The sequence below is a fragment of the Salvelinus sp. IW2-2015 genome, linkage group LG11, assembly GCF_002910315.2.
Source record: "Salvelinus sp. IW2-2015 linkage group LG11, ASM291031v2, whole genome shotgun sequence".
Classification (NCBI taxonomy): domain Eukaryota; kingdom Metazoa; phylum Chordata; class Actinopteri; order Salmoniformes; family Salmonidae; genus Salvelinus; species Salvelinus sp. IW2-2015.
In genome coordinates, this window is record NC_036851.1 from 44,120,198 (window position 1) to 44,138,521 (window position 18,324).

The following is an 18,324-nucleotide window of genomic DNA, read 5'->3' on the forward strand; positions in this document are numbered from 1 at the left end:
AATAAAGCTTTCAAGTTTGTGTCTGAGCACGTGTGTGTGTGTGTGTGTGTGTGTGTGTGTGTGTGTGTGTGTGTTGGTGTGTGTGTGTGTGTGTGTGTGTGTGTGTGTGTGTGTGTGTGTGTGTGTGTGTGGTGTGTGTGTGTGTGTGTGTGTGTGTTGTGTGTGTGTGTGTGTGTGTGTGTGTGTGTGTGTGCGCACGCCTGTGTGTGTGTAAAGAAAGAGAGAGAGAGAGCGAGAGAGAAAGAGAATCCCACACTGGTCTGAAGCTACTGCTTCCTCTGAGAAAAAGCCTGAAAAGCCTAGAGGGATTTTCTTCTGAAAGGGAAAGCTTTTCTCCTCCCCCTTCTCAGGCATTTTCTCTTACTCCCTCTCTCTCCTGCGCTCCCACTTGCTCCAAAAACACAGTGCTGCCAGAGAAGCTGAAACGTGGAGCCAGTGAAGCAATAGGCAGCTAGACACTTCACAGCTCTGAGCTCAACTTACTCGAACGGGAAAGCCACTAACGAATGGGAGTTTTCCTTCTTATTCTGGGTCGCAGACCACTAACTGTCATGTGGACCTTCCATTATTGATGGCAGGAACTTGGCTATTGAGAAACATGGCAAGAAGACCTCTCTCTCTCTGGAGTCAAATTGAAGTTATCTGGATTGGATTATAAAGAAAAACGTGAAGAAAAATTCAGCAGGATAGAAGAGATACTGTCAGAAAGATGGTAACGAAAGGCACTTTTTCTATTGGGCTGTCATGTGCTTTTGTTTCAGTTGTCTCATGTTACAGTACTTCTCCAGGTCTATGAGTTGTGGTGCTCCACTGACCTACTGAGTTAATAACCTGCGGGTTTGAACGAGTCTGTGTTGTCTTTCTCAGTGGCTTCTTCTCTAATGCATGAATGGAGAGTGTTCTGTATGCATTTTATTATTCGAAGCACACTGTTGGCAAACTGAGATATAGAGTACAGTATGGATTTCAAAGATGAATAGCAAAGCAAGTTAGCCTACTACTGCAGCAGGTGCTATGGCCTTGATAATGTTGATTAAAAACGTGTCATCTGAAAGAAATAAGTGAACGCTCACTACAAGTATTTACCAATTTCGATCTCCTAAAAAAGTTACACATATTAAATGCATTGCCCCTAAAGCACAATGTACTGTATGTTGTTAGGGACACTGTTTCATACAGCTAACTGAACACATCATCCCAAGCCCCTCAGGTGTCCCTCCACTACTCTACTACTCCACTACTAAAAGAAGCTGCAGCACCGTGTCTTTGTTATGTTGCGACGGCAAAACTTAAGCCCTTTGATTCTAATTGAATTGATATGAATTGCACTCATCAACGGGATAGCCAATGACGGTATAGGGGCTAAGCAGGAGTATTTCTCACACTGGGCAGTATACAAGGCAGAGTGCTTTGCATTTTGGAATAATGTGATTCTTCAGTTCAGTGAGCTGCTTCTATAAACTCTGTCAAAGTCCGGCCCAGAATCCCACAGAGTCCTTTCTGTCTGTTGGGGACTAATCCTGGTCACAATGGGGACTAATTAATGACAGCGGTTCAACCACATGAAGAAGCCGAAAGTGGTGCGACCACTGAGACATGAATGGGGTTTTGGAAGGATGTGGCGTTTTTCAACTTTTATGGAGATGTTTTTGGCTGTATAATGTTGGAAGGAGGAAGACATAGCGGATAGCTTTAGTGGACTAGCGCTGAGATTGGAGTCATTCAAACATGTGCCAAAAACCTGGAATCTGAGTAAACAAAAGCTGCAGACGATGATTGTTTTCAACGCATTCTCAAAGCAAAAACTATGACGTCTGAATTTGTCTGATCATTTGCATAGCTTATAACGTGCATTTGTTTTGCAGGCCATGTTCATTTGATCAGCCTCCAGTTTTTGGCATTGCAGGGTTGATTGAATCCCAAGCCAAGTGATACCATACATGACATATCTGTTCCACTGTTCCACTGCAACCTTGAGTGGGAGGTAGCAGCTCTAGACATACCTCTGTATCTTCCTTTCCAAGGTTTGTCCCTTAGTTACACATCTAATGTAGGCTTCACTCACTTCACTCACAGGGGCTACAGCTCAAACCGTTGCTTGGGAAATTGTGTGACTTCATGGCTGCAATGTTCTTAGAACTTCCTACATTGTGACTGACGCTGTCGTCACGTTCCGCCCACCTGATTTACATTTGTTATCCTATCAGTTAAAATGATTCGATTACCATACTGTGCCTGTTCTAGTTTTCCATTTTCCATTTTTTTTTAAAGCTCAATGCTGTTATACAGTAATACTGTATGTTAGTCATTCACTACTTACTGGTCTGTTTGTTTAATACATGACAAATCACCATGTCAAGTAAACGATTGACTAAGAAAATATAAAAATTCCTATCAAACTTCCTTGGGTCTAGATGCCACATCAGCATGTGTGCTCCAGTCAAACACAACTTGGTGGTCTGATGCCGAACAGATTGGATTTGGGACGCCACGCCAAAAGGGTTTGTCATGGGATTCAAACTGTATTCAAACTTCATGTAAATGATCAACCCCAGAGCCTGAGCAGCTCTTTTGGATGAATTCTCAACAGTTCAAAGTCAACAAATGTTTATTGACAGCTTAACACGACTCTCCATTGCTCATAAATGACTGTGACACAAACAACAGAGAGTACAACATACAGTATGAGAAGGTCATGAATTTTACAGGAATACAGGTCAATGATTTGGTTGAATCTCGAATTGTTGGCTATAGTATATCATATACATTGTGGGACTCTTTCTTGGCATGTGCCAACACTATTTGACTCACTGAATCAACCCTATTGATACAGTAGGCTATGTGAGAACTACTTTGTCCATTAAGGATATTTCACAATACCATGGCACAATACAACAACATGATGCTCATAAAGTATGAAGTTGTGGGAACGTATGTTTTTGGTTTTATATTGGTTGTGGGAACGGAGCCATATGTTTCCTTAATAAATCGGAGAGTGTTTTAAACACTCTGAGAACAGAAGTGAACATTTCACCTGTTCTGGAAACATTTATTTTTAGGTTGCAGGGAGGTTCTTAGAACATTTTAATCTGGTTCTTTGTAAGATTTCCTGGGAGCTCTTTTATTAAGAGGTTTTGGAATAACTTCTTTAAAACTTTCACTGAACGTTTCAATAAAACACTATTAATAACACTGCTAGTTTATTTTGGATTAACTTTTTTTTTAAACTTCAAGCACGTATAGGACACATGGAAATTCAGTTCCTTAGGCATTAATCCAGCCTGGTCAATAGAAACATTTCGGACATTTCTTCTATTTCGGACGTTTGAAAAGGTCTTGAGGACGTCGATATATGCCTTCCTTGGTGCTCAACCCCCCACAAAAATGTAATTAAATAAAAAATTAATAAAAACAACGATAACACTGGGCACCAACTCTTGAGACTTGGCACTAGACCATGCTGCTTTGACCATTGCGCCACCTCAGTTCACAAGGCTCTAGCAAGCAGGAAGAGTACATGATGATACTTGATGGAAACAGCTAATTGTTTTTAAATATTTTGTTTTAAGCCTTCCCCAAACCATAGCCCTAACCTTAAACTTGAAATAAATGCCTACATTTAACCCTTTGAGTTGTTTCTATTTGAACCCTGCAACCACACGGAATTAACCCTATAACCACGTGGAAATAATGCACCCAAAAATCGACTTTCATCCATAATAAAGCAAATTCCGAAGTGAAACTATGAGACCAACACATGTATTGTGACTCGAGTTCTTCACAGATCTGGGTCCAAAATTGTAGAATAATAGTGAAGACATCAGAACTATGAAATAACACATATGGAATCATTAAGTAACCATAAAAGTGATAAACAAATCAAAATATATTTTATGACAGCTTTGCACACTCTTGGCATTCTCCCAACCAGCTTCATGAGGGTGTCACCTGGAATGCATTTCAATTAAGAGTGCCCAAATAAATGCTTCACAAGAGTTCAAGTAACAGACACATGTCAATGTCAACTGTTCAGAGGAGACTTAGTGAATCAGGCCTTCATGGTCAAATTGCTGCAAAGAAACCACAACCAAAGGACACCAATTAGAAGAAGAGACTGGCTTGAGGCCAAGAAACACAAGCAATGGACATTAGACTGGTGGAAATCTGTCCTTTGGTCTAATGAGTCAAAATGTAAGATTTTTGGTTCCAACCGCCATGTCTCTGTGAGATGCAGAGTAGGTGAACGGATGATCTCCGCATGTGTGGTTCTCACTGTGAAGCATGGAGGAGAAGGTGTGATGGTGTGGGGGCGCTTTGCTGGTGACACTGTCTGGGATTTATTTAGAATTCAAGGTACACTGGTTTGCGCTTAGTGGTACTATCAGTTGTTTTTCAACAGGACAATGACCCAACACACCTCCAGGCTGTGTAAGGGCTATTTGACCAAGAAGGAAAGTGATGGAGTGCTGTATCAGATGACCTGGCCTCCACAATCACCCGACCTCAACCCAATTGAGATGGTTTGGGATGAGTTGGACCACAGAGTGAAGGGAAAGCAGCCAACTAGTGCTCAGCATATGTGGGAACTCCTTCAAGACTGTTGGAAAAGTATTCCTCATGAATCTGGTTGAGAGAATGCCAAGAGTGTGAAAATCTGTTATTGGTATACTTTCAGAGATTGTTGAATTATTGGTGTCTATCCCAGTTTTAAGTTAACGTGGTGTTATAGATCCCCATGAATCCTGTGCTCTCCGTCTTGTGATAATAGAACTGTTGTAGCCAGCCAAATGCACTTCAAAGCTCGCCCACTTTTTAGCCTCAGAGAGATCTTGGCATTAGCAGAGAACAAGAAAAAAACATAGCAACTGTCAGTGCCGTTCACCTACATAAACATACACACACACCACCCGCCAGTGTCTCCACACTCAGTGTTTACTGAAGGCAAAATCATTCACTCTGATACCTGGAGTGCAAAGAGTAAATGGGATGCCCTACGGGCTAAGACTACCCCTATTAGCGCTGCGTCCAACGCTTTGGCCTATTTAACTAGGTGAAGGGTACTCTGGGAGCCATTACTTACAACTCCCAAAAAACAAACAAACAAGTATTTTTCCTGATGTTTTTCTCGGAAAGCAAGCTCAGAGGACAGCTTGGAGATGAAAAAATACAACGTTTTTTCATGCTAAGTGGGTCGTCAGTATTCAGCTGTCGAAAAAGTGCCCGGGAAAAAAACACATGAGCAATTTCATGGTAAAGGAATCGGAGTGTCAGCGTAATTCTGTTAGCGTGGAATTGTCCAGATATGAAAAACATATATATTTTTAAAAGCTGCCCGCTGTTCCTCTCACAATAGGATATTTTTCTTTGGGTTGGTTTGTCAGAATTGGCATGTGAACCAGTTCCACAGGTGCACCTCCGCCAGGTGAAGCGGTTGAGGTGTAAGGATGCAGGGGCTTACTTTGAACACTTTAAAAATCCTTCCTTCAAATTATAAATCAATATGATTCCATAGATGAAAGCTAGGTTAAACTTTAACTTTTACCTAGCAAAGCATTTCAAGATATTCAAGGAAAGGAGGAATTAACTATGCAATGTCACACTATTATGGATTTTTCATTTAAATCATAAGCATTGTTGCTTTTGGCCAAAATGTGACAGGGGGTGGTTTATGGGAGCATTTAATTACACTAAGCCCATTGTCATCAGAGGCATGGCACAATACAGTATAGGCCTTAATGTATTTTATTCATCTGTAACTCAAGATTCAGATCATTTGTATTTGCCCTTGAATCCCAGCACACCAACAGGCACCCGTTTTTAATACTGGCCCTTCCGAGGACAAAGACAAACAAAACATCAGACACCCCTAACACTGCCGGAGAGTCTTAGAGGCTTGTTAATTAAAACTAGTGGTGTATACAGTAGGCCAAATCCATTTTCTAGCAACACAACATACAAGACTTTGCTAAAGCTAGATAGATGGATGGATGGATGGATGGATGGATGGATGGGTGGGTGGGGGAGAGGAAGGATGGAAGGGGTGGGGGGTTGGATGCATGCAGGGACTTGTCTTGTTGGGGGCCTTCTTTATTAGGCGGGTTCAGCTTTAAAGGATTTAAAATGGCTTAGTTCAATTGTGTGCCCCTTTGCCAAAGCCCTGAGCCGTGGTTTACAACAGGGCCTCAGACAAAGACAGTACTGTCCCAACAACCAACGAGAGTAGCGCTCTCCTGAAGAATTAGAGGAAAAAGAGAAAGAAAGGAGGGGGTGGGGGAACATGCTGGGAACAGGGAGCATGCTGGGAACAGGGAAAGAGTTGTTGCATGTTGGAAGCTTCTTATACCTTAAAGCAGTTTGTTCTTAGTTTATTTGCAAATGTGCTGCCCACGTATTATACATGTGTTCGCTGAAACAAGTATCCTGCCCATTTACTGTATATCGTACTGTCCTAAGTTGCTCTAAATGCTGATACATGAGGGATACGGCACAAGTGACACAAAGTGCATAACTCGAAAATGAGCCATACGCCCCGAGTAGGGCTCCCGAGTTGCGCAGCAGTCTAAAGCAAAGCATCTCAGTGCTAGAGGTGTCACTACAGACCCTGGTTCAATTCCAGGCTGTATCACAACTGGCTGTGATTGGGAGTCCCATAGGGCAGTGCACAATTGGCCCAGCATCGGCCAGGGTAGGCCATCATTGTAAATAATAATTAGTTTTTAACTTACTTGCCTGGTTAAAGAAATTAAATAAATTGAAACTGGAATTGCGTTTCAGTTATTTGATCTCTCTAACGGTTATTTTAGCTTTCGCTTGTTTTGGGAACAATGTGGAATTGTCCTGCCCATCACCTTGTGTCCACAAAGACATAATAATGTGGTTTTGGGTAGATGTGTCGTCTGGGATTTGCTGTCTACCTGTCTGTCTGGCCAGACGAGCATGATGAGTCACTAGAGTTTACCAACGGGTCACTGCTCTTTCTCTAAAACCACAAACCATCACTTCTAATCAAAGGTGACATTCCTTGGAGCATTGCAGAGTTTATAGCCTACTTTCCCTGCGTAGTGGTTAGGGTTGCGGTCTTTGGCCCAGAGGGGCTATTGACTTGCCTGTCCATCCCTCACAAGTGTTTGTGGAAAAATGTGAGGATTAGTTCTTGAAATCATGAGCCCATGATGGTATGTCGCACAAAGGAATAGTGGGTCATTTGGTTGGAGGTCAGAGATGATCTTTACGCTAAGCACATTTGCATTTGTTTTACACGCCTTTAAGCTTTTGACCTTGCTGCTGATTACAGGGTTCAAACACTGCCAGTCTACACATAGCGTGACACACACCTTGACAGGTTGTTTACATAGCCGATGAAATCCAAGAGCAGTCCTGCCTTCGTTGACCAGTGCCTAAGGCAGTAGAAGGAGGGAGGGAGGGAGAGAGAGAAAGAAAGACGTGGTAAGAGTGGGGGGGGGGGGGTAAGAGAGAGAGAGAGGGGGGTAGGTAGAGAGAGAGAGGGGGTAGGTAAGAGAGAGAGAAGAAGAGTAGGTAGAGTGGGGGGTAGGTAGAGCGAGAGAGAGGGGGGTAGGTAGAGAGAGAGAGGGGGTAGGTAGAGAGAGAGAAAGAAAGAGTAGGTAGAGTGGGGGGGTAGGTAGAGCAAGAGAGAGAGAGGGGTAGGTAGAGTGAGAGAGAGGGTAGGTAGAGAGAGAGAGGGGGTAGGTAGAGAGAGGGGGTAGGTAGAGAGAGAGAAAGAAAGAGTAGGTAGAGTGGGGGGTAGGTAGAGAGAGAGGGAGGGGGTAGGTAGAGAGAGAGAGGGGGTAGGTAGAGAGAGAGAAAGAAAGAGTAGGTAGAGTGGGGGGGTAGGTAGAGCGAGAGAGAGGGGGTAGGTAGAGAGAGAGAGGGGTAGTAGAGAGAGAGAAAGAAAGAGTAGGTAGAGTGGGGGTAGGTAGAGCGAGAGAGAGGGGGTAGGTAGAGAGAGAGGGGGTAAGGAGTAGAGAGAGAAAGAAAGAGTAGGTAGAGTGGGGGGTGTAGGTAGAGCAAGAGAGAGAGAGGGGGTGAGTGAGTGGGAGAGAGGGGTAGGTAGAGAGAGAGAGGGGGGTAGGTAGAGAGAGGGGTAGGTAGAGAGAGAAAGAAAGAGTAGGTAGAGTGGGGGTAGGTAGAGAGAGAGGGTTAGATAGAGAGAGAGAGAGGGGTAGGTAGAGTGAAGAGAGAGAGAGGGGTATAGATAGAGAGAGAGAGGTAGAAGAGAGAGAGAGAGGGGTAGGTAGAGTGAGAGAGAGAGAGGGTTTAGATAGGAGAGAGAGAGAGGGGAGGTAGAGAGAGAGAAAGAAGGAGTAGGTAGAGTGTGGGGGGTAGGTAGAGTGAGGAGAGAGGGGGTAGGTAAGAGAGAAAGAAAGAGTAGGTAGGAGTGGGGAGGGGTAGGTAGAGCAAGAGAGAGAAGGGGTAGGTAGAGAGATAGAGTGGGGGTAGGTAGAGAGAGAGAGAGGGTAGGTCAGTAGAGAGAGAGAGGGGTAGGTAGAGAGAGAGAGATGGTAGGTGAGAGAGAGAGGGGGTAGGTAGAGAGGAGAGAAAGAAAGAGTGGGTAGAGTGAGGGGGTAGGTAGAGAGAGAGAGGGGGGGTAGGTAGAGAAGAGAGAGGGGGCAGGTAGAGAAGAGAGAGGGGGTAGGTAGAAGAGAGAGAGAGAAGGGGTAGGTAGAGAGATAGAGAAAGAGTAGTTAGAGTGAGGGGGTGGTAGAGAGAGAGAGAGGGGGTAGGTAGAGGAGAGAGAGAGAGAGAGGGTAGGATAGAGCGGAGCGAGGGGGGTAGGTAGAGTGAGAGAGAGGGGGTAGGTAGAGAGAGAGGGGTAAGGTAGGAGAGAGAAAGAAAGATTAGGTAGAGTGAGGGGGTAGGTAGAGAAGAGAGAAGTGGTAGGTAGCGAGAGAGAGAGAAAGAGTAGGTCGAGTGAGGGGGGTAGGTAGAGAGAGAGAGGGGGTAGGGTAGAGAGAGAGGAGGGGGGGTAAGGCAGAGTGGGGGGGTAGGTAGAGAGAGAGAAGAAGTGGTAGTACGAGAGAGAGAGAGAAAGAGTAGGATCGAGTGAGGGGGGTAGGTAGAGAGAGAGAGGGTGTAGGTAGAGAGAGAGAGGGGGGGGTAGGTAGAGAGAGAGAGAGAGAGTTAGAGGGTAGGTAGAGAGAGGGGGTAGGGTAGAGAGAGAGAGGGGGGGTAGGTAGAGAGAGAGACGGGGTAGTGAGGGGTAGAGAGAGAGAGAGCGAGGAGTAGATGAGAGGAGAGGTATGGTAGGAGAGAGGGGTAGGTAGAGAGAGAGGGGGTAGGTAAGAGAGAGCAGGGGTAGAGAGTAGAGGAGAGAGGTAGTTAGAGAGAGAGAAGGGGGTAGGTAGAGAGATGGGGTAGGTAGAGAGAGAGAGAGAAGAGAGAGAAGAGAGGAGGCTATAATATGAGCTGTGGTTCGAATACCTATACTAACATACTGTATACTATGGTTACATACTTTAATGAGTATATACTACATACATATGCACAATATACTGTAAGCATATCGGAATTGGACAATATTAGCTAAAAATGCCAACATCGGCATCGGCCCGCTTTTCTAGTTTAACACGATGTGCAAACTGGATGTCAAAGCTGACGGTGCATACTATAAAATAGGTAAATGACGTAATGACACCACAAACATATAGCGCTACACGATGCAACACAGCATCTACTTAACCTAGCCCACAATGTCTGCTTGTGTGTATCGAGCAGTAACAAGTCGAGCATTCATTTGAAGAGTAAAAATTCAGCGAGACAACTCAAAAGCCAATCCATTAGCGCAAGATAATGAATTCATTGCCCTTGACACATCAACCGTTCCTCTGTCGTGGATGATGTTGGCTTTTCGCCGACTGGTCGATGCACCTTGAGCCCGGTACACACTAAGTAGGTGCTATTTTTTCAGATGTTGCCCCACTTGGAGTTAGCACAGATTTTGTTAAAATGCATATCCATTAGCTACTTGCTAATGGGCGTCACTGATATTAGCTTCATGACTGACATTTGGACCAGCGACGTCAGCCCCATGAGCATGCTGAGTCTGACAGCACAGTGGGTCGATGAGGATTTCCTACTGAGGAAAGCTGTATTGCATGCTCAAGAATGTGCTGGTTCTTATACGGCTGCTGCCTTTTCAATGGCATTTGAGAACATGTTTCAAACTTGGAAACATGAACACTCCTAGCTCCATTCGAACAACTGTCTCGAGAAATAAGCTCAACTGACAATGCTTGACATGTATGATGAAATCCTGGTTGAGACTGAACAAATGAACAACGAAATATCGCAGCAAGTAAGTGAAAAAAATAGGTTTTGATTATGTTTTACTGGAAATTGGGACATACTTAAATGCCAACAAAATAACTTGGTCAGTGTGTGTGTCTTTCAACTATTTAACTGTACTAGAACGCTTTAAAGGTGGCAAAAATGTTAAATATCGGTTATCGGTATCAGTATTGTTTTTTTTGGGGCAAGGAAAATATTGGATCATATTGGTCATATCGGTGCATCCCTACTACATCATTTCAGTTGAGCGTACCAGAGCTTCGCCTGTCTATCGGAAGTTGATGCTGTTGCTTTGCAACCTCTTGCTAGCTTGTTAGCATAACAAATGACTAGCTAAACATTTTATGATTTCAGATGTGTTCGTAAATTCAATCTGTAGTGCCAGAGTGTGCTCTGGGCCTTCATAAATTCAGAGCGTTGTCCGATTGTCCGGTCTAAATTCAGAGCGTTATCCGATTGTCCGGTCTAAATTCAGAGCTTTATCCGATTGTCCGGTCTAAATTCAGAGCGTTTCGCTCTCGGTGCGTTCAGTGCGCACACTGGACGCTCTGGCCGAGGAGTAGGGTTGATCCGAGCATTCAATGGCAATCAAGCCTCCCAAGCTAACTGGCTAACATTGGCTAGCTACTTCCAGACACAAATGAGAGAACACCTCACTCTGACCATTTTACTCGCCCTAGCAGAGCTGGTTAGGCTGTTTTCATGTTATCCAGAGCATTGGTGACTGTAACTGTGCTGCTGGCAACAATTTAATTATGCTTTTTTCCCCCAACGTTTACTGACACCGGCCATATTCAACGGGTGTTGTCGAGTGTTCGTAAATTCATTAGTTATTCTGCGCGAGAGTGCTCTGAAATCGGAGTAGATTGACAGAATTAACAATGTTCCTTGATACGCACAACGACTATACCACTTAGCTAAGAATGATGTGAATAATCAAGTAAAAAAAGTTGGGTAGTTAGTTAGATATCAGATAGTTAATATACTGCCTGGCAAGTTAGATGTATTAGTAGCCAACTAAAATTAGGTAACTAAAGTTAGCTAACATACCGGTAAAGTACATACTGTTGTAATGCTATGCGGTTCGTAAGGATAGCATAGCTAACAAATTGTCAGCCAACATAACGTGTAACATAACTTATTTGAAAAGTCATTACTTTATTACATTGCTCAACATTTTCTGAAACATTTGTCATAATTAGTTAAAGCAATGAATTTGTATCCGCTCTCGTACAACTTCGGTTGCCATTTTCTTAAAATCTGCAAAGTTATGAAGCCACGCCCATTTTCTGAAGAATTGCATTGTGGGCCCTAAAAGAACAGAAATAGTGTCCACTGCATGTATACTTAGTATTTTGGCGAACTTAGTATGACATCCGGGAACTTTTGGCATACTAACCATTTCCATACTATGACCAATAAGCATACTATATACTCAATTCACATCACAAATACTACGGTTAGTGCAGTTAGTATGGGTATTGAAACACAGCTTAACTCTTCAGTGCTTACCTCAGTGAAATACCCAGGGGACATCCCTCTGATAGACAGGACAAAGACCCACCCATCACGACAGATGCCACAGCAGAGAACAGACAATCCATGTCAAACAATGACCTTTGATTGAAAGGCTTCAAGAGTGCGTTGAATAGGGTTAAACCTCTGGATACACAGGACAATAGATGCCAGATGGAAAACCCCAGGATGTCTCACACACACACACACACACACACACACACACACACACACACACACAACCACACCACACACACCACACAACACACACCACACACACACACACACACACACACAACACACACACACACACCACACACACACACACACACACACACACACACACACACAGCAGGACTTACTTGAGTGGGTGGCAGGGTAGGCGGTACTGGAATGTTGCTGTCAGCTGGATTCAGAAGTAGTCTACTGTCTGTGTGGACTAGGGGGAATCCCAATAGTGTAATGTGCTTTCCTCTCCCTGTCTCCTCTCCTTTGTTTGCACTGGTCTGAAAGCATTAGATAGGTGAAAGTAATGTGGTAGATGCCCAACAAGGATTTGCTTACACCAGCTCAGTAATATCAGTACAGGTAAAGGAGCCGAGAAGAGGAGGCTAATACCTCCTATTGAGATACATCCTCCATTATAATGCTTGTGGATTCAAGTTTGATTAAATATTTTGCTCTGGGTCTGGGTCCCTAACCCTATTCATTTTAGTTTTTTATATATGGAAATAGAGCTAGATACAGAAATATACTGTAGAGCTGTTATGTGTTGTCACAAGGATGTGGGGCAATGATAGTGCAAAGGTGTAAATGGGAGTTAACCAAATTGTTATAAGCCAGAAGTAATTTTAGTGAGAGAAAGCGCTGAAATACAAAGCAGTAGCATCAATAATACTGAAAACAATGCAACAAACTAATTAATCCTCACCTTTCCCCTACACTATGGTATGGGGGTCGTTGTGGTCAAAAGGATTTTCAAACGGGTTTCCTATTTTTCATAATCTGTTTTTGTTGCTGAGTTGTTTATACCATCACATTTCATTTAATCACAAATCATCAGATATTTGATTAAGAGGGCTGACAGGTTGCTATGAGCCTGGCCAATGCTTAGCATGTAGTCAGAGGCCAAAGGGGCTGCTATCAGAGCCCCATCTGAGACACGGCTCCTTTATGCAAATACCGGACCCATCTGCCATCAAAGACAGTGTTTTCCCTGGGAAGAAGTCATGCTGAACTGTGCACAGCCCCAGCCTGTTTGGCATGTCATGCTGGCAGTTGGTCAAGTGTAATGGGATACAAAAGAACTCATAACACCAGACTTCCTTCCTCCACTCACTTTACTTGGCTTAAAGAGGCATTCTGAACTGGATCCAGCTGCGGAGCTATGTTTACTGTAGCTCAACGGGGTCCCACTCACCAGAATATATCACCAGCCAAGCCACCCATGAGGTGGAATGAGTCAAGGTGAGAGGCAAAATGTTCAATGAGTTCAGCCTGTCTGGATTGAAAATGTACCTTGTCAGGATTTGGTCATTTTAGCCAGGTGTGAAGTTAATGAAAAGAGGTAGCCATTTAAGGTTATATTTCATTTTTAGCTTTATTTAACTAGGCAAGTCAGTTAAGAATAAATTCTTATTAACAATGACGGCCTACCGTGGCCAAACCCGGACGACGCTGAGCCAATTGTGCGCCGCCCTATGGGACTCCCAATCACGGCCGGATGTGATACAGCCTGGATGTGGCGGTCAATGTGCCTGCTAGCTACTACTAGCTAGCTTCATTCATTGACAACACAGAGTTGGAACTTATGTAATATTATTTTATAGGTCCGTAATAAATCATTTATAAGGTATTTAGGTAACATATTACTAGACACCCAGTGTCATAACACATTATGACACGGTCATAACCATGTCATAATATGTCATAACAGCTGACATAACTTGTCATCACATCTCATAATATGGTCACTAGTCTCAACGTCAACAGTGAAGAGGCGACTCCGGGATTCTGGCCTTCTAGGCAGAGTTCCTCTGTCYAGTGTCTGTGTTCTTTTGCCCATCTTAATATATATATTTTTTATTCGTCAGTCTGAGATATGGCTTTTTCTTTGCAACTCTGCCTAGAAGACCAGCATCCCGGAGTCGCCTCTTCACTGTTAACGTTGAGACTGGTGTTTTGCGGGTACTATTTAATGAAGCTGCCAGTTGGGGACTTGTGAGGCGTCTGTTTCTCAAACTACACACTCTAATGTATTTGTCCTCTTGCTCAGTTGTGCACCGGGGCCTCCCACTCATCTTTCTATTCTGCTTWGAGACAGTTTGCGCTGTTCTGTGAAGGGAGTAGTACACAGCGTTGTACGAGATTTTCAGTTTCTTGGAATAGCCTTAATTTCTCAGAACAAGAATAGTCTGACAAGTTTCAGAAGAAAGTACTTTGTTTCTGGCCATTTTGAACCTGTAATCGAACCCACAAATGCTGCTTCTCCAGATACTCAACTAGTCTAAAGAAGACCAGTTTTATTGCTTCTTTAACAACAGTTTTCAGCTGTACTAACGTAATTGCAAAAGGGTTTTCTAATGATCAATTAGCCTATTAAAATGATAAACTTGGATGAGCTAACACAACGTGCCATTGGAACACAGGAGTGATGGTTGCTGATAATGGGCCTCTGTACGCCTATGTAGATATTTCATGAAAAATCTGCTGTTTCCAGCTACTATATTTATTTACAACATTACAATGTCTACACTGTATTTCTGATCAATTTGATGTTATTTTTTAATGGACAAAAATGAAGATTTTCTTTCAAAAACTAGGAAATTTCATAGTGACCCCAAACTTTTGAACAGTAGTGCATGTATTTATTTAATCATATTTTAAATGACTTTTAGAAAATACACTTTATGACACGGTCAAGAAGCATTATGACCATCCTGTGTCACTTAGACTAAGAAAATACACTTTATTACGCTGTTAAAGAAACACTATGACCATCATAATCATATAAGCCAGATAGGCCTATCACGTACATTCCCTTATGTCAGTCATCAGTCAAAAAGAGGGTGTCTTGTCCTGCTCCTGAAATCTGCTCCTGCATTCATACCAGTCATTGGCAACAGAGCATTGGGGTAAGTTCATGTCTGACATCAGTGTGTGCAAAAATATAAACGCACCATGTAAAGTGTTAGTTCCTTGAGCTGAAATAAAAAATTCCAGAAATGATCTGTACACACAAATATCTTATTTCTCAAATTATGTGCACAAATTTGTATACATCCCTATAAGTGAGCATTTCTTCTTTGCCAAGATAATTCATCCACCTGACAGGTGTGGCATATCATATTCGTCTGAGGAGGGGTGCTGAGGAGTATTTCTGTCTGTAATAAAGCCCTTTTCTTGGGAAAAACAAAATCGGTTTGGCTAAGCCTGGTTCCCCAGTGGGTGGGACTGGCTGCCAATTGGGTGGGCCTATGACCTCACAGGCCCACCCATGGCTGCAACCCTGCGCAGTCATGTGAAATCCATAGATTAGTGCCTAAAGAATTTATTTCAATTGACTGATTTCCTTTTATGAATTGTAACTCTGTAAAATCTTAGAAATTGTTGAATGTTGCATTTATAACTTAATGACTCCAACCTAAGTGTATGTAAACTTCCGACTTAACTGTATATATACTGTACACAGTACCAGTCAAAAGTTTGGACACACCGATTCATTCCAGGGTTTTTTCCTTATTTGTACTATTTTCTACATTGTAAAACAATAGTGAAGACATCATCAAAACTATGAAATTACACATATGGAACATTAACATTAAGTAACCAAAAAAGCAATAAACAAATCAAAATATATTTTATATTTGAGATTCTTCAAAGTAGCCACCCATTTGCCTTGATGACAGCTTTGCACACTCTTGGCATTCTCTCAACCAGCTTCACCTGGAATGCTTTTCCAACAGTCTTGAAGGAGTTCCCACATATGCTGAGCCCCTGTTTGCTGCTTTTCCTTCACTCTGCGGTCCAACTCATCCCAAAACATCTCAATTGGGTTGAGGTCAGGTGATTGTGGAGGCCAGATCATCTGATGCAGCACTCCATCACTCTCCTGCTTGGTCAAATAGCCTTTACACAGCCTGGGGGTGTTTTGTGTCATTGTCCTGTTGAAAAACAAATGATAGTCCCACTAAGTGCAAACCTGATGGGATGGTATATTGCTGCCCGAACGCTGCGGTAGCCATGCTGGTTAAGTGTGCCTTGAATTCTAAATAAATCACAGAGAGTGTCACCTGCAAAGCACCCCCACACCATCACACCTCCTCCTCCATGCTTCRTGGTGGGAACCACACATGTGGAGATCATCCGTTCACCTACTCTCCGTCTCACAAAGACACGTCAGTTGGAACCAAAAATCTCAAATTTGGACTCAAGGACAAATTTGACCAAAGRACAGATTTCCACAGGTCTAATGTCCATTGCTTGTGTTTCTTGGCCCAAGCAAGTATCTTCTTCTTATTGGTGTCCTTTAGTAGTGGGTTCTTTGCAGCATTTCGACCATGAAGGCCTGATTCACCCAGTATCCTCTGAACGGTTGACGATGAGATGTGTGTTTCTTGAACTCTTTGAAGCATTTATTTGAGCTGCAATTTCTGAGGCTGGTAACACGAATGAACTTATTATCTGCAGCAGAGGTTACTCTGGGTCTTCCTTTCCTCATGAGAGCCAGTTTCATCATAGCGCTTGATGGTTGTTGTGACTGCACTTGAAGTGTTTCAGATTGACTGACCTTCACGTCTTAAAGCAATGATGGACTGTTGTTTCTCTTTGCTTATTCAAGCTGTTCTTGCCATAATATGGACTTGGTCTTTTACCAAATAGGGCTATCTTCTGTATACCACCCCTATCTTGTCACAATACAACTGATTGGCTCAAACGCATTAAGAAGGAAAGAAATTCCACAAATTAACTTTTAACAAGGCACACCTGTTAATTGAAACATATTCCAGGTGACTACCTCATGAAGCTGGTTGAGATAATGCCAAGAGTGTGCAAAGCTGTCATCAAGGCAAAGGGTGGCTACTTTGAAGAATCTCAAATATAAAATATATTTTCATTTGTTTAACACTTTTTTGTTGCTATATGATTCCATATGTGTTATTTCATAGTTTTGATGTCTTCGCTATTATCCTACAATGTAGAAAATATTAAAAATAAAGAAAAACTCTTAAATGAGTTGGTGAGTCCAAATTTTCACTGGTACTGTATGTATAACATAAACATACCATTGACACGTAGGTTATGGTGTAATGGAATGTTTTGCCTTGTGTGATTGGTTTAGTGGGTTTTGACACTTATGTAGGTGTCATAACCAGCCATAAAATAACTACCGTAGTAGGTTTTGTGGGTTTTTCCACTCTATGTACAGTAGGTGTCATTAACAGCCATAGAATAACGCAGTTTATGTCACAACAGGTCTAAATATATGTGTCATGACAGTTATGACCATATTATAACAGGTTATTACAAGTTATGTCAGCTGTTATGACATATTGTGACATGGTTATGACTGTGTCATAACGTGTTATGACGCTTGGTGTCGAGTAAAGTATTGCCAGTTTTTATAAAGTCTGTGTTCACCATTTATGAATCATTACTCCCACATCTGTAAACCATTTACTTATCAATAGTAGTCATTTTGCAGCCCCTAATCTAAAGTGTGAGCTATTAATGCTTTATAAATACTGTTTTGAGTGTCCAGTGTAATTTCTCACAAAAAGATGTGCATGCCATTGGTAGACATTCCAGCAGTACCTGGTACCCTTGTGGCGCAGTGGTCTAAGGAACTGCATCTCAGTGCTAGAGGTGTCACTACAGACCCTGGTTAGATTCCAGGCTGTATCACAACCGGCCGTGAGTGGGTGTCCCATAGGGCGGTGCACAATTGGCCCAGTGTCGTCCGGGTTAGGGTTTGGCCGTCATTGTAAATARGATAAATATTGTAAATAAGAATTTGATCTTAACTGACTTGCCTAGTTAAATAAATGTTAAATAACATACAAATAAATAATAAGCACACAACACAGGATATTTAAGGAAAAATACATTTCTGAATATTTTTGAATAACTAGCTTATTAACATTTACAAATATAAATGGTGAGCATACTGTTTGTAAATGCCTTATTAATGGTTGTTACAGACCCTTAAAATAAATAAAGTGTTACCAGAACTTAACTAGCTAACAAGTGATTTTGGGCACTGATAAACAGCGTGTAGCTTGTGCGTTATTTACAATAGTTTGACAGCTGCAGATGATGATGTTGTAAACATGTTATTGTTCTCAGAAATCAGCCCTGAGCAACTTCCCAACTCAATAGACTGTATGCAGACTAGTTTTACATGCACATTTTTTAAACTTGAGAAATACTACACCAAACACCTTACCTGGATGTAAAATTGTGCTACTAATGTCTAAATTATTTACAGATTTCTTGATTTTATCA

At 42.4% G+C, this 18,324-nt stretch overlaps 1 protein-coding gene across 1 annotated transcript in view; it reads left to right on the forward strand.

Moving 5' to 3' along the window:
* Nucleotides 1-274: 274 nt before the first annotated feature.
* Nucleotides 275-18,324, forward strand: part of LOC111970748 (pleckstrin homology domain-containing family G member 4B-like) — a 67,958-nt gene continuing 49,908 nt past the window's right edge. The window contains 1 exon segment of the mRNA XM_070445769.1: nt 275-712. Coding sequence (XP_070301870.1) covers nt 710-712 — 3 coding nt within the window. The 5' untranslated portion in view covers nt 275-709.